Source organism: Bactrocera tryoni, chromosome 3, assembly GCF_016617805.1.
Source record: "Bactrocera tryoni isolate S06 chromosome 3, CSIRO_BtryS06_freeze2, whole genome shotgun sequence".
NCBI classification, from domain to species: Eukaryota; Metazoa; Arthropoda; class Insecta; order Diptera; family Tephritidae; genus Bactrocera; species Bactrocera tryoni.
The window spans coordinates 39,337,665-39,354,601 of record NC_052501.1 but is presented as its reverse complement, the minus strand read 5'-3'; the positions used below and the strand labels follow the sequence as shown (position 1 = coordinate 39,354,601).

General features: G+C 35.8%; 1 protein-coding gene across 1 annotated transcript in view; it reads right to left on the bottom strand.

Moving 5' to 3' along the window:
• LOC120773006 (protein scabrous) overlaps nt 1–16,736 on the bottom strand; it is a 94,050-nt gene extending 77,314 nt beyond the window's left edge. Inside the window, exon 1 of the mRNA XM_040101927.1 lies at nt 16,060–16,736. Coding sequence (XP_039957861.1) covers nt 16,060–16,736 — 677 coding nt within the window. The remainder of the gene's footprint in view (nt 1–16,059) is intronic.
• Between the last annotated feature and the right edge of the window lie 201 nt (nt 16,737–16,937).

Below are 16,937 nucleotides of genomic sequence, written 5' to 3'. Positions count from 1 at the left end.
TGGTTGCATTACCACCGAGACCGCAAGCAAGACCACCACAACACTCAACTTTTTTTATCGCTTTCACTATTTTACTATTACTGTGCTCGCTATATGGCAGGTGTTTTGCAGTAACGCACATGTCTTTGAAAATTCCCAGCTACACTTGTATTTAACGGCAAACGTATAGAGCACTACAATGCGTATGAGTAACTTTTTAATGGCATTTCAACCGGCGAACGCAAACCCTCTGCACAAATGCCACGATATTACAAAATACAAGTAGTTGTTGTTTTTATTGTTGCTGTTCGCGGTTTCATGTAGTTTTCATTGCAATTGCTATTTTGTTTGCTGGCTTACTGGTTGCTTGTTGAAAGTTGATTTTATAACTGTTAATAACTGCAGGTGGTTTTAGCAGTTGATGTTTGTCTTTTTCAGCAAAAATATTGGATTTTAGGTACAAAAGTTCCGTACATACAAATGTGTTTATATAACTGAGTTTCTGTTTGATTTTCGTGCTTATATAACTAAACAGTTATTGGCTTATATGTGTTTGTTGTAATTAAAAGCAAGTAAGCCAATGATGGGAAATTTTTTTGGTTGAAAGGCATATTGATTATTGCTGATTTAGTCTGGTGATGTTAATCATGTTTATTTTAGCTTAGTCTTTTGTTTCTTTTATACACTAAAATTGCTTAAGTTTTAATTTTTGTATTATTATTTTCCATAAAGATTCCTTAAAATTTCTTATTTTATTCGTTTTATATATATTTATAGCTAACACATTTTCATCTGACCCCCAAACATGGCACCATATACTCGCTGCACCGAAAAATTCGATTTTTGCGCACACACATATACATATGTATTTGTATGTATAGAATTCGCACGCACTGTATTTGTGCCTACGTCAGCAGTCTGACAAAATTTTTGCTCGAAATTTCATGACTCAGCGCTTTTCTCTATCAAAAGCGGCAACGTCAAAAAACTGACGTGTGGATTGTTTTTTGTTGGCTTGTTTGTGCGTGTCCATCAGCGCAACGAATAGCCACACATGCGTACACGTGTGTAGTGGTGTGCTGCTGGTGGTGGCGTTAATGTGGTCACAGAGCTGTCGCTGTGTAATGAATATTCTTCACTGCGGTTATGTAATGAAAGTACGGCGAAAAAAATTTGCTTGGCTATGCGTATTTTCAGGAAGTTACCTCGGTGCGTCAGAGATTTAAAAATAAAGCTGAGAAAATTTGATGAATGTGGGAAAATGTGAAAAATATATATAATGAAATATGAATGAAGGAAATGAATGATACGAAAAAATACAGCAAAATTAATAAGTAAGTGTAGGGAATTGTATTGAATAGTATAGAAATTTTGAAACGTGCTTGGGTCAGTGGAAAGTAGGATGTTATTTAAGGTATGGAAGGCGAGGACATTAGTTAACTCGATTTAGTGGAGAAACTAGCTTAGTTGCTCAATAAGAAATTGCACCGGAGCTGTAATACCCTTCTGAAAAAAGCCGTGTGCAAAATATCAAATCGATACCCAAAAACTTAAGGACTAGCTCATGTATATGCAGATCGCCTTGGCTAAATCAACGCAGCATGAAGATTCAGTGCCTGGTTCTACTCCCAAAGCCAAAAAAGCCACCAGAAGAACCCTCATCATATCGACCTCTTTGCATGCTCGACACGATTGGGAAAGTGTACGAAAGCATTGTAAGAAACCGCTTGGAACTAGCAATTCAAAAAGCCGGTGGATTATCAGTGAGACAATACGGCTTCATAAAAAAGAGATCCACTATTGACGCACTACGAGAAGTCGTCGATATTGCGAAATGTGCAGTAAGTGGCAAAAGATGGAAAGGTGGCACAAAAAAGTATTGTGCGCTGATTACCCTAGATGTCAAAAATGCGTTCAACTCAGCAAAATGAGCAGACATAATTAAAGCCCTGGATGAAATACGGGCCCCTGAATACCTCATAAACATAATAACGAGCTATTTTAAAAACAGAAAGCTGATTTTTGAGACGGACGAAGGCACCAAGAGCTACTCTATCTCAAGTAGAGTACCACAAGGCTCAGTGTTAGGACCACTATTATGGAACCTTATGTATGACGGGGTGCTAAGGAGACAGCAACCAACAGACGTGAAACTAGTAGCTTATGCGGACGACCTCATGGTGGTAGCAGGCGCCAAACCACTAGCCGACCTGAGAAATAAATGTAATGAGTGCTTAAATAATCTACGCCAATGGTTCTCTTCTATGAGTCTGAAACTGGCGGAGGAAAAAACAGAAGTTTTACTGATAAGCACTAGGAAGATAGAGAACAAACAGAGCTCACCATAGGGGAATGCAAGCCGCCCATTGACATCCAGGGAGATGAACTCGAGCGTTTATATCAATTATCAACGCCTAAAACAGTATCGGTAAGGACAGAGGAAAGAAACAAGAGTACTAAAATGTGGCAGGAGCGGTGGAATTCCTCATCCAAAGGGCGCTGGACTCATCGACTTATACCGGACATCCACTCGTGGATAGACAGACGACATGGGGACTTAGATTTCTATCTGACCCAAATACTTAGTGGACATGGATGCTTTAGAAGCTACCTTTTCAGATTCCACAATGACATTAGTCCGAACTGTCCGACGTGTACAGAGTATATAGAAGACTCTGAACATGTATTATTTCATTGCCCGCGCTTTATAAGTGCAAGGGAGCAGTAAAAACCACACTCGGTGGTAGTTTTACGGTCGATAACTTGACGACACTCATGTGTCAGTCGACTGATAAATGGAAAGCTGTCAGCGAAGCGTCAGCGTTCATAATGACCAAACTGAGATCTTTTTAACAGACTAGGCGTCCGTCAGTCCGCGCAATAGAGGAGACTTAAATGTCTTGTCCCTCCTACGAAGTAATACCTAGCTGGTGGTTCCGTGGGAGAGTCCTGAGTTGGGAGTAGGTTAGGTTTAGCGGATTAAAGTTCCGCACTTCGGCTTTCGATGCTTCCCTCTACTATAAACAAAAAAAAAAAAATCAACGCAGCTCGTCGCCCTGATCATTTATATATGTACATATATGGTATTTTATAAGATGTCTGACGTTTCCTTATAGTAAATTTTATTTACTCTGAGAAGGGTATTAAAATAAAATAATATTTTATGCAGCGCTTTCAATGGCTACTATACCAAGAAACTTGTAGGAGAAGAAGATACTAGAAAACACTTTAACTAACAACGTCATATATGACGTGTTCTGTAAGGCAAAAAAAATGAACAAATGAAGATATATTTCCTCGAATATTTCTCACAAAGTCGACAACTTATGTAAGAATATCGAGCAACTAAAGTCACTTTACTGAGAATCAGCCCTTTTCTTTAGCCTTGTCAAAACCCGTTTCAAGAACTTATATCCGCACTTACTGCTGGCGAATTTCGTGAAAGACTTCTTCGCTTAAAAAGATGATTGCCAACTTGAGCTTCATATTTTGCGAAGGTTGCCATCCAACTACACAAAATTTTTCAGAATTGTTCCAAATAGTTATAGAAATGTATTGAAATAAAACGTTGAAAGTTTTCAATGGTATAATGGCTAACAGGTACCATTCGATAATACCTTTCTCATTTAGCACAGAAATTAGCTCTAAGTGAAAGAACTGATCCTACCCCGCTGTTGAATCGGCCAGGGCTATTTTTGAAAGCGTAGCTGAATCCCAATTATGCAAAAATTAGTATATTTGGGGATTTTAAAATTTAGAATTTCAAAGCTAATCCACAATAAATCCATACTCCGGCGTGCTTTTAAGTATGATTTAAAATTTTTGTAGTATTCTTTTCATACAAAAATCTAACTAATACATTTAACATAAATAATACTGTCAATTTTACCTCAGAGAACGGTCAAACACTCGCTGGACAGATTTTCACTTTCGATATCTCATTTTTGGTCTGTTGCTATCGGAGAAGCAAAGTGTACGCTAGCAAGCCCACTATTGACGGGAAATAATCGCGCTAAACTCATGGAAATTTATCCCAAAATATGCGAAAAAATTGGAAAATGTTACAGAAAGAACTAATTTTGCTTTGGTAAATGTTGATTCAAACACAATTAAATTGCGGAAAACCAAATTATATAAAACTAACAGAAAAATATGATTTTTTTCTCCAATTTATTCATTGATTACTCAACGAGATGGCAGATGTCGCTTTCTCTACAAAGAGCAGAATATTAACATTCGTATTTTAGTTGAAAGATAAAATGTTGAAAAGGTAATTATGAAAGCATTTTAAGAAATAATTATAGCATAATTTTAAATTTCACACGATTTTTAATTAAAATGTTGATAACTATAAAAATATACTATTTATATACAATTTGCATTATTTTTTTTTCAAAAATTTTATGTGAATAAAAATGTTGCGTTTTTTTCGCTCTGTTATGTCCAAATTTGATTTCAACTGAATAGATATATTTTTGCTACAAATTTTTAAGCCGCAAATAGTTTAGTTTTCGCTTTTAATCCATAACAGTCTTTCAACATTTTTTTTATGAAGCAAAATTTTTCAATGGTATTATTGGAGCGAGAATATAGATAAGGCTATGTGCGAATGCATATTTGGGTTGATGAGAATGAATGTACTCGCATTCACGTGCACTCTGCACTCACACGATAAGCACGTACACACACTCACACAAAGCATACATTCATACCGCATACACGCATTGGTATTGGCCTGCAAGTATGTGTATGTGTGGAGGATATCACTTTCATCCGTTAGATCACATAGCGGATATTTAAATGAATATTGTTTGCAAGTGTAGCGGAAGTGAAGAGGAAACAAAAATGGGACAGTCGATGCGCCATGAATAGGAAATGAATAAGATAAAAATAAAAATTTCACCGCACACATATGGATACATAAATACATTTATTTGTGTATGTGTATATGAAAATCTATTTGTGGAAAATATTGAAAATAAATACTTTTGCAGCTGCGAATGCGACTGCTGCTGCCAGTTATAGATAGATATTTATATTTGAATATATGTATATACGCCAACGACAAAATCTGTGAATTTTCCTCTTCAGCGTGCGCACTTTGCTCCCGCCGCCCTGCCACTCGGCCATTGATGGTGTGAAAGCTCGTGTAGAATTTTTTCATGAGGATTTTCCCATAAAATACACACTTAAATATATAAACCGGTTGCTGTGTGCCTAACCCACGTGTATTTATTAGAATGAATGGCTGAACGCATCACTGTGCAAATAAATGAATGAATTGATATATGTGCGGTGCCATGGATTATTATTCCTCTCGGGCACTTAGCGTTAGGTAATCCTCAGCGCAGTGTTGTGGGTTTGTTGCAGTGTGTAATTTTTTTTTGAGATTTTTTGTAGTTTTTTGGTGAATTTAATTTTTTTGTATAATATTTTTTTTTTTAATTTTTTTTGTTGTTCTGTTTTTTAGTTGTGCGATCGCGGCCGTGCTCGAAATTTTTTCGGTTCTGCCTTAATTTATCGCACGTTTGATTTATCGCGAGCAGATTTGATTTGCCGGCGAGTGCCTGCACATATGTGTTGTGTCAGCAACCTTTCGCAGATTTTGCTTTTTAGTGGCAACTTGTGGCACGGTGCGGAAATTGTATTTTATTATCTATGTATAACGGATTTGCGTAAAAATTGGCATTGTTGCCGCTAAATTTGTTAATCGCATGCTACATTTGTATATATCTACTTTCTGTATATGCGAATTGAAACCAGAAAAAAATGTTTGAAATACGATTTTATTGATAAATAAATTATTTTTAAAATTCCCCGCACTTATTTAGCTTTCATTCGTATTTATGGCGGCTTAAAAGCGGTATGGCGGTGAGTGTTTGTGTGCGGTTTGCGGCTGCGTGTGAAATGCTAATTACATTTAAGAGCACAAAGTTCATTTTTTGGCAAATAAATCCGCTTATTTAGCAGCTCATGCGTAAGCGTGTACGCGTGTGTTATAATTTGTGGTGAAATATTAAAATTGTATCTTCGTGAAGTTGAAGCTTTTTTATAAGTGATTAAATATGCGTATAATTGTTGTCGGGGCGTTTTTTGCGGTCAAATTAATGAATTGAAAAGCGTTTGGTTGCGCTTGGATATAAATAATTAAAATTTGCCGTTAGTTTTTTAGCAAAAATTATACATTCACATATGATTATCTGAAGCAGAAAAACCTAAGACCATGAATAACGCAATTGGAATCATAATGAGCGTTTACTGGTATTCGAATATGACTAAATATTCATTTGGAGTGATTTACGAGCACGAGGATGTAAATAATAAAAATCGGTATTTCATGGATTTCGATTTTTTCGATATATAATCGATGTGGCGTTTTTTCGATATTTAATCGATTTCGATTTTTTAGATATTTAATCGATTTCGATTTTTTCGATATTTCATCGACGTCGAGTTTTTTCGATATTTAATCGATTTCGATTTTTTAGACATTTAATCAATTTCGATCTTTTCGATATTTAATCGATTTCGATTTTTTTCGATTTTTCATCGATTTGGACTTTTTCATATTTCCATTGGCTATACCCTTAAAAATTAAATACGAAAATATTACATATATTAATATCTCAAATAATTTTTGTACTACAGCCTTCTAAGATGTAACTCTCTTCAATTAACTTCATCAGCTTATTTTTAAACGCGTTCTTCTCAAGGTGTACGTATACCCCAAACACGTAGTTAGTACCACCCATAAACAAAGTCAGAGACCGTCTAAAGTATAAATGTAAATGATCAGCATGATGAGCTTAGTTGATTTAGCCATGTTTGTCTGTCTGTATACATGCGAAATCTTTCCTCAGTTTTTCAGATATCGCGCTGAAATTTTTTTTGCTCCTTTTTTGCTCAAGAAGCTGCTCATATTGTGGAACTTCCAATATTAGAGCAGTATAACATATAGCTGCCGTACAAGGTATCAAGTACTTGTATGGAAAACATTTTTTTTGACGCGATATCTTCAGATCTTTAGATCAAACTATTATTGCTTCGCTACAAACTTACTGAACATAATCAATATAAAGATGTTCTTATGCCTTTTATATATAATATATCGTAATAAATGCACCATTGAAAGTTTTATTGCTTCGGTGCGCCAAAGTTAACACCTTTTCTTGTTATTCATTCTGTTTTGCAAGCAAAATACTCAGAATATTTTGAATATTGCTTTAGGCTTTATACTGTCACCTAAAATGCTAACCAACGTATCATCAAAAATCGAACTTGAGTTTTTTTATCGCTTACTATACGATATAACCACTATATAACCATTTTATAACCAAAACTCAAATTTTTTTCAATATGTGTGGTTTCTGTTTTAATGATTTTCCGCCGCGTGTAAAGTTATGTAAAGTGATGTAAAGTTATTTTGCAATTTATGTGACGATATAGAAAATTTAAAACAAGCCGTCACACATTATCCTGCTGTTAAATGTGTAGTTTCTTTTACATTTATTTTAGCACAATTGAACGAGAAAATTATATACGGATCTTATTTTCCCATGAGCGCAAAAAATGGAACTTTCAATTCAAGTGAACTAATTTCACATATAAATGTTTCTTTTATTTCTATTGGGTTCATTGTTTTTCAAATGCCTAATTTATTTAGTGATTAACATTTTCCTGTCAAATTGTTAAAATTTGTCGCCTGCAGGTATGCTTCAAATAATGTTTAATAGAAAATCGAAGATATCGCTAATGAATTTCGTATCACTGCCAGATTCGTTTTTTTGGATTCACTTAGTAAAAATATAAAATTACCAACTTAGCTGAATTTGAAATCAATATGTTCAGTTAGCACCACCTATTCAGTACACACATACGTCAAAGCGCCTAAAAATAGACAAAAATCGATTGTCATTGTAGCGCACTTTAGAGCAGAATTAGCAATCGATAAGCATTCAAAGAAAGTATTGAATATCAACATCGCTTTTATGCCCACATAATGTGGGTTATAAATCTAGCATAGCCAGTATATAACAGCAGAGTATGGCAGTGTGTGTGACCATTTATTATATTTATGAGGTCATATGGTACTGTCCTTGTAAAATACACACTAAACTGAGAAAAATTGTCTTTTAATATATATTTCAATTTTATAATTCATTTTGCTTTAAAGCAGGCATGAACTGGAAACATTCAAAACATATTAATACATATATGCTTGTAGGCTCTCATATTCAATTATTTTCTGAGACTTAATAAATATTATTAAAATATATTATAAAAAATATATCAATATAAACTCTTAAGCGCCATATTGGGTATGAAAAGTATGCATAGTACATATTTAAGCCGATAACATTTGCTCAAGCAGACAACTTACTTTGACACAAAACCTCAATTATATCTATGCTTCCCTCCATATGTGCATATGTGTGTATGTTTAACCAATGTGTCTCGCATTTCAGTGAGAATAACGACGCTATTTAAACTTGCAAACTTTCTACCTTAAGCACATACCGTTATAAATGCGCGTACATGCATACACACACACACACATGTATATGTACATATTTGTACATTTTTCTGTATCGACGTAGAAATTCGCATGAACAGAGTCTCCCCCTGTTGCGTGCATATCCGATATCAACATTTAAGTAAATATGCTTTTGTTTGCGCATTTATGAACGCATACTCCCACTTTTGTTCTGCAGCGTATCACACACATACACATCTATGCATACGCAGTCTTGCATTTACATACGCACAGGTATTCATTAACATGCTTGCAGGGCTTCGAAACCTTGGCTCGGTGGTGAATACAAAAATTGTTGCTTCAAAAATCAGGATTGAAGCAGGCACAGCCAGTTCGCATTGCGGCAGGTCGGCGTTTGAATACTTATATACTTACATACTTATATATGCATTTACGAGTATGAAAGAACATACAACTTAAATAGATATGCTTGTAATTTTCTTTTACAATTTTATCAAGCAAAATTCAAAAATTTATACTTCTAATGGTAAATAATAAAATATTTACAAGGCATTAACATATAATAACATGGAAAGCAGGGCATAAATTGATGACTGGCATGCAACTTTGCTTTGGCTGAAAATAAAAATTTCAGAGATGGAAGTAATTATGAAAAATAACACGCATACATTCTCAAAAATTATGTAGACTTGCAACTAACACTTTTTGATACATAATGAAAAGTATGTAAAGCTTTAACTTTTTATGAATCTTTATACAAGTATATGTACAATTAGAAAATCAATTTCAAAGGAATGTCTATAAATTCATTTCCAAAAATACAACTGTAGCAGCAAGTTAAAATCACTTGGGAAATATTATTATTTTTATTAAATAATAGATGAAATTTTAACTTTTTATGAATTTATCAGTCAACTCATTAAATTTTTGAGACTACTTATGTCCCTAAACTAACTGCAATAAAGAAAAATAATTGTTGTTTTACATTAGACTTAATTTCTTAAGCTGTTAAATGACTTTTCTCGAAAAAACACCCAAAATTGCAATTAAACTCCCCGTGTAAATGATATTTCAGCAATATGTATTTTCAAAGACGATCGAGAGATCATTGAAGACATGCCTCGTTCTGGACGACCTTCGACCTATTCAACTGATAAAAATATTAAAAAGGTAAAGGATATGGTGCTTGAAAATTATCAGGCAAGTGTTAGAGAGATCGCAAGAGAGCGTGACTTTTCTCGCGAGTCCGTTCGAATGATTTTTGTGTAAATTTAGGGTATGAAACGCGTTCTTGCTCGACTCGTCCCGATAAAGCTGAATGTTTCTTCAAAAAATTACAATTGTGATCAAAACCGCAATGGATACCATAGATCAACCAGCGTATTAACCAGATTTGGCTCTGTGCGATTTTTTCTTGTTCCCCAAACTGAAACTGCTGCTCCGTGGAACTGAAGGTCATCGCAAAAAGTGCTTGTGAAAAGTGTTTCGTGAACTGGGAATCTCGTTTTCATAAATATATTACATCTGATGGGTATTACTTCGAAGGCGACAAAATAAATATTGATGAATAATTAAATATTTTTACGCGTACTTTTTTGTCACAATGTGTTTTCAATATTATTTTGTAAAGCACATTTTTGAGAAAATCGAGTTTGAACTTTTAAGTGATTATATATGTATGTATGTAGGTGAACTATACAACGCAGCGTTACGGTCTTGAAACTATTACTCGGATCAACTTGAGAATTTAAGACAATATTCTAGAGATGATATACAATTAAATTAGCCTATGAAAATAAGCCGCGACCCCTGTAATCCTATTAACAAAGCAACATAGTCTCTTTAAATACAGAGAATGTCGTCTGAATTGCACTTTCTGCCTGACCGTCTCATCTACTTTCTATATGTTTTCACTACTGCCCAAAAGTTTTTGAATCTATCTATCTGTCTTTATATCTATATTTTATATATAACACTTTGCCTATTACAATCCTACAATCTTTTCCTTTCCTCTGCAGTCAATGGGCGTTTTGTGAAAAGTGTTTTTCTGGTTTCATCTCTATTTCTACAGATGATACCAAAACCAATAAGCAAGGCACTGCTTTAAAGGTAAGAGTCATTACTATGTGACAATTTTCATTAAAAAATTGTGAATTTTTTGGTAATGCAAGGTGAATTCTTAAAGATAGCGAACCCATAAAAGAAGTATGTTTGGCCTTAAGATGCCTTTTCCTACATGAGATCCACTAAAGAAGCTTCTTCCACATCTTAAGGGAAGAGTGCAAGATAAGTAAGACTCCAAAAGTAGTTGTTAGAAGCTAGGAACTCTCAAGTGATGCCTCAAACATTTTTTAAGTATTTTCTGATATTTAAAAGCTTTGGCTCAGTAATCAAGCAAGGGAAGTTATTTATGATGAAAGTTCTGCTAAAAATTTTTTTTTAAAGTGTTCCTGATTAAACAAGTTCATTGAAATATAAAGAGAATTTTTTAAAGACAAATAAGCGTTAAAACACATCTTCCAGCTAGTTATTGCTCACTTTCCGCTTACACACAGCTTCATGCACCGGAAACAGTTGTCAAAACATATACAAAACAACGTCGAATTAAAATGATATTAATGCCAATGCATTAATTCAGCAACATAACGGTAATTTTAAGGCATACTTATGAAATATTAACTGATATTTTATGTCTTTGTTTTGCTTTCCGGTTCGGTGTTTTGGCAACTGCTGTGCGAGCATCAACGCAAAGTAAACATAATGAGCAGACAATAAATAAATAAAGAGAGCTAAAGATGTTGCAGCATCGAAAATGCGGCAAACAGCAGACAAATTCAGAAATTCAGCCGCAGGCGTTAACAAATTGCGCAACAACAGAAATGTGGATTTGTTTACCCAGAATCAAGGCAACATACACATGTGCCATATGCGGCAGGGATTCTCGAACGTCTGTATGTACGTGTGTGGTTATGTGTATGTGTATGGGTATGTGAGGTGAGCATGAACGTACGGTTATAAACAGGTTATGTTGAATTCTTACTTGTTGTTTTTGTAAGAGACCACAACTACAAGACTATTCGACTATTTATGCCAGTGTTAGCGTTGCTTCGTAGCTCGGTTAGTGTATGTATTTGTGTGCATGTATGTGCCGCTACAATCTGCTTTATTTCGCATTCATATTGGCGCTATTGTTATTGCATAACATCTGCTGCTGCTTCGGCTGCTGCAGCCACGTTTACTATGCTGCTTATCTTGTTGCCTGCCGGGTTTTTGATTTCACACACGCTTCCGTGCCACACCGTAACTGTTTTTGTGCCAGCACACAGCCAGATATATATATGCGAGTGTAGTTGTTTGCTCTTATGATATATTTTGCTTTGCTGAGCGGCACGTACATTTGTAGGTGTGTCCTGCGGGCATCCTTGCTACACACACCTGCCACGCACACACATACACAAGTATGCTTGCAATTGTGTTGGTGAAGTTCTTCGTAGTCTTTTATGCCTGACAACTCTGCGTTTAATTTCGTATACATTTTCGAACATTCAGCTGAACATGTGTGGGTGTGTGTGAATGCGTGGCTTGTAGTTACATACTTCGTTGATGTTTTACCACATGCTGCTGTGACAACATACAATAATACAATATCATCGCAATACTCTTCTATATGTACACCAAAAATACACATGTACACACCCACACACACTAAATATGTGTGCATGCGATCCCTCTCTTCCGTAGTCACATTGAATCGCAGGCACAGTTTGATGTGTTGCCGCCTGGTTTGAGGGAATTTTGGCAACTACCTTCCACTAACTGCTTTTTTATTACGCCTATTATTTTTCCTTACATGGGATTTTGATTGTCTGCCGCTGTGCATTGCCGATATATGTTTTTTATTAGCGGCAGTTGCCGTTCCTGCTATTCGCCTGCATCTTTGTGTAATATGGAGCGAATTTTGAGTGTCTTCTTTTTCATTCGTGATTGATTTGCATGTTTTATGCTTCAATAAAGTAGTGGAAAAACGTAAAAAGCAACATTTGCTTTACGATGCCTGCCGCTGGCTGGTTCTACCATAAATAGCTCAGTCACTAACACACTTACGCCGCCATTTTATTAGCTGGCATCGTAAACATTTTAAAACTTTAGTAAAAATTTGTTGAGAACTTTTCTTTTTCAAGTTCCAGTTTTATTATTCACAACAGTGACTTTTGATGTATCTACTTTTGACTTTTTATTTATTTGTATTAACCAGAATGAAATAAAAATAACGGAAATTGTTGTATATCCCATTGTTAGTCCCTCAATGTATTCAATATTTACTCCTACTTATTTCCAGCATAATTTAATCGCCTTATTCCACAACTATCTAAATTAAAAATATATGACGGAGTATAGTTTAATAGTGAGTTCACACAAAATATTTTTAATTAAAAATGACTAGTAACCAGACTTCACTAAACCTTTTATATTTATTCACAATTTCATAAAACTTGATTGAATTGATACTAAAAATTGTCTGAATTGAAAAATCCTGGAAACGACAAGCCTCTTTGAAGCGTTGCAGCTATTATCTGAAAATGTTTTTCCAAGGAATCTCTGCTGATGCGAATGCTTACCCCTAGTTCAGGGCTTATGCATGTCATTTTGCACTTTTTATAAATAATTGGCGGTTTCATGTAGTCTCATAAATTAAATTTTGTATGCAATCCAACAACAATTTTTTTAAACAATTTAAACATTTATGATTTCATGACTTTACGATGCGTTTTAAAAAGTTGGGAATCTTGCGAATCCTTGCTTGCAATACAATTCCACTTATTTGGTGTCTGATATCACAAGGCTGTTATTTACCAAACGGTTTATATTTTATAACAGCATGGCCAATAGTTTCACTTTCGTAGAGAGGAAATTTTATGGTATTTAATTTCTCAATAGCTTTTAGGGCATTAGTATAAGACCTTAACTTATCGTATTGCCAAGGAAAGAGTTTGACGAATTAAACAAAAAGCTTCACTAGATGTAAAAAACAAGCAAGAAAATTTCAGTTTTGAAATTTAAATTAAAAAGATTTACTATTTTTTGCCCAAAATATTACACCAAATCAAACTTAGCTTATTTTGTTACTAATAATACGAATACGACTATTTATAAAAAACAACTAAGTGAAAAGGAGCTGATTGGCTAACTAGAACCTCACGATTGGTTTATGAAAACCAAATTACCCAAATGGTCGAAATATTCGATGGTAAAAACATGAGACAAAATTCACCAAAGTATATTATTTTTAACTGAGCAAAAGGTGCTATAATCTAGCGCTAAATCTTTTACAATAAAATATGTTTTAATATACTTGATCCTATCCAGGAGGTAAAGCTTTTAAAGTTCCAACACGATATGCGATTTTCTTTGAAGCACATTATTTTTTAAACGCTGATCAGGGTCGAAGTTTGTAATATACCGAGGGAAATGGGTACGCTATAAAATGTATATAATAGGATGTCAAAAAATTTCGCTAGTTGGCACTGAAAGCGCGTAGTTCTAGTTTTATTCGTCGCATCGGGTCATGCTAAACCTTTTTGGAAAGCTCATTTCACGAGCTAACACGTGTTTGATTAATTGCCGTTTCTTTTAAGTCGTTCGTGAGTTATAGCGTCGCAAAAATGGAGCAAAATAAAGAGAAAGTACGGCATATTTCACAGTACTACTACGATAAAGACAAAAATGCATCTCAAGCCGCCAATAAAATTTGTGCAGTTTATGGACCCGATACAGTTTCCATTTTCACCGCAAAACGATGGTTTCAACGTTTTCGTTCTGGTGTAGAGGTAGTCGAAGTTGCGCCGCGCTCCGGAAGGCCTGTCGTCGAACATTGCGATAAAATCGCTGAATTGGTCGAAAGAGACCGGCATAGTAGCAGCCGTAGCATAGGTCAAGAGCTGGGCAAGAGTCATCAAAAATTCATTTCAATTTCAATAAAAAAAAAATCAATAAAAATACCGCAAGACTTTTTTGACAAACCATTATATGACTGATCAGAGAGATAAACTGAGTGGATATAGCAATCCGTCCGTCTGTCTTTATATACGCGAACTCGTCCCTCATTTGTTTAAATATCGACCTGAAATGTTATACACGACCATTTATCCCAAAGAAAGGTTCTCAATTGCCACTTTCGTCGATATCGGACAGCTGTAGCATATGACTGTTATATAAACTGAACTTTATTTGACGAGATATCTTCACGAAATTTGGTTTGAATTTTAGACCAAAGCAACGGTGTAATATCCGAAGAAATTATTCTTAATTTGGACCACTATTGCATAAAGTTCCCAATGCAAACTGAACGACCGGCTTCAAGTCGTTGCATGGAAAAATCTTATATGTGACCAAATATCTTCATGAAATTGTGCATTAATTATTGTCCAAGGTAACGATGCTATCTCAGAAGAAATTTTTTAGATTGGACCATAGACCATTATTGCCTACAGTTGCCATAAAAACTAAACGATCAAACTTCCTGTAAATTTTTATATACATATTATTATTTTATATTTGTGAACGGTATTATAGCTTTGTTTTCAAAGTATAAGTTGGAGAAGGTTTTCTTAAAATTCACACATCGGAAAGTTTGAAACTTAAAATTAATAAAAAAGGTGGTGATTTTTTTAGAAATGAATATTTTCACTGAATAATGTTAGATTAATTATACTTTCTTACTATTTTACAAATTTTTAAATTTAAAAGGCTACTTGGCTCTACTTGGAAATAAAATACAGCGTTCTATAAATTTTTCTTTGTTTAGAAAAACTAGTAAGGCTTGAGTACACAAAAAAAAATTACCTTTGAAGTCACAAGCAGAAATCTTTAAAATATTTAATCTTATATAAAAATTAATAATTTAAAGCTTTCTAGCTTCAAACACTAAAATATTTTCCCTTTTTAACATTTCTTCCTACACTTAAACCAATATTTCAGCGCTTTAAAGCAAAAGCCGTACACCTGCAGAAAGGGAGAAAATCCATAAATTACGCATTCACGCAACTAATATATTCAGCATTTTCAATTCACACTGTGGCATATTAATTAGCACACAACTATAAGAGTCTAGGTGTAGCAGAAATTATAGGCGAAGCGGAAGGTGAGAAAGTCTAGGCACTGCGCTGCAACTGGCTAATTAACATTTCAATAACTAATTTGCACATCAAACAGCAGCAACGACAAAATGGGCGAAACTTCGATGCGCAAGCGAAGCAAGAGACAGGAAGAAAGCGCAAAGATAGCCACGGGCGCAATAATTATGGCAGCAACGGTGGCTGCAACGCGGAACACAATAAAGTCGGTCAGGCAAAGCAAGTGCAAGAATGGAAACAGCTAAGATCAAACGCTGAGGAAACACGACTGCTGCAACAAGGCAATTGTGGCAAGACCGGTGTCTGCGCCAGTGAAGTGTGTGTTTATTTATAGATATCCGAGTGACCTATTTAGCAGGCGCACGAACGCCAATTAGTGACTGGGCGCAAATTTCACGGAATCCTGTGAAATTCGTGTGCGTGCAGATCGATCGATTAAATGCCGCTACTTACCGCAAATCCTGCAGCTCGGTGCGCATATCCATATCGACAGCGTTGGCTGACAACGCATCGTTCGCAGTCGCGTCGATTCTCAGTGATTTGCGCAAATTATGCTCGAGCAGCTCGTAGTCCTCACGGCGGCGCGTCATCAGCGCGTTTAATTGTTTGGAAAGTAATTGCACCTGCTCGGCGAGCGGCAGTGCCTCGGCGCTCTGCTCATGCGGTGGCACCGCCGTTGTGGTGGTTGTTGCGGAGCTAGGGGTGGTAGTAGTGGTGGCGCTGGCAGCACCGGTTGTCGTTGCATGTATCAGGGTTGCATCGTCGCGCTCGTCGACAAAGCGCAGCAGCTCAACACTGGAGGACTCATCACTGGCCGCGTAGCGCTCCGAAGCAGCGGCGAAGTCGTTAGCAAAATCATCGCCGACATAATTGTCGGCATCTAGTTCGTCGACAGTTGCAACGTCATTATCGCTAAGCACTTGGTCGTTGGGAGTGTTTTTATTATAGGCGGCATCACGCAACATGTTGCCAAGATGCTGTTGTTGCGCCTTTTGTTGTTGTTGCGTGCTGTGCACTACACTTGCCGCGCTGTTGGGCAGTTGCATGAGGCATGCAACAAGGATTATGCCAATTAACGACACGAAAGCGCCGGAGCGCCGAAAAAGCGACGCGCGAGTTAAAAGCAACATATTCGACACTGTTGTTGTCACTGTTGTTGTATGATTGCAAGTTTGTAAGTTCGCTTGCGACGCCTTACGCTTTGCAGTTTCTACTACTTTTTAACTTTGCCGCCGTAAATGCGGTGATTCTTTGTTTTTTGTGTTTTTCTCGCAACTCTATTTTGGGTTTTCTTCGGAGCCGTCGCACGCAACGCCCATTAAAACCGTTAA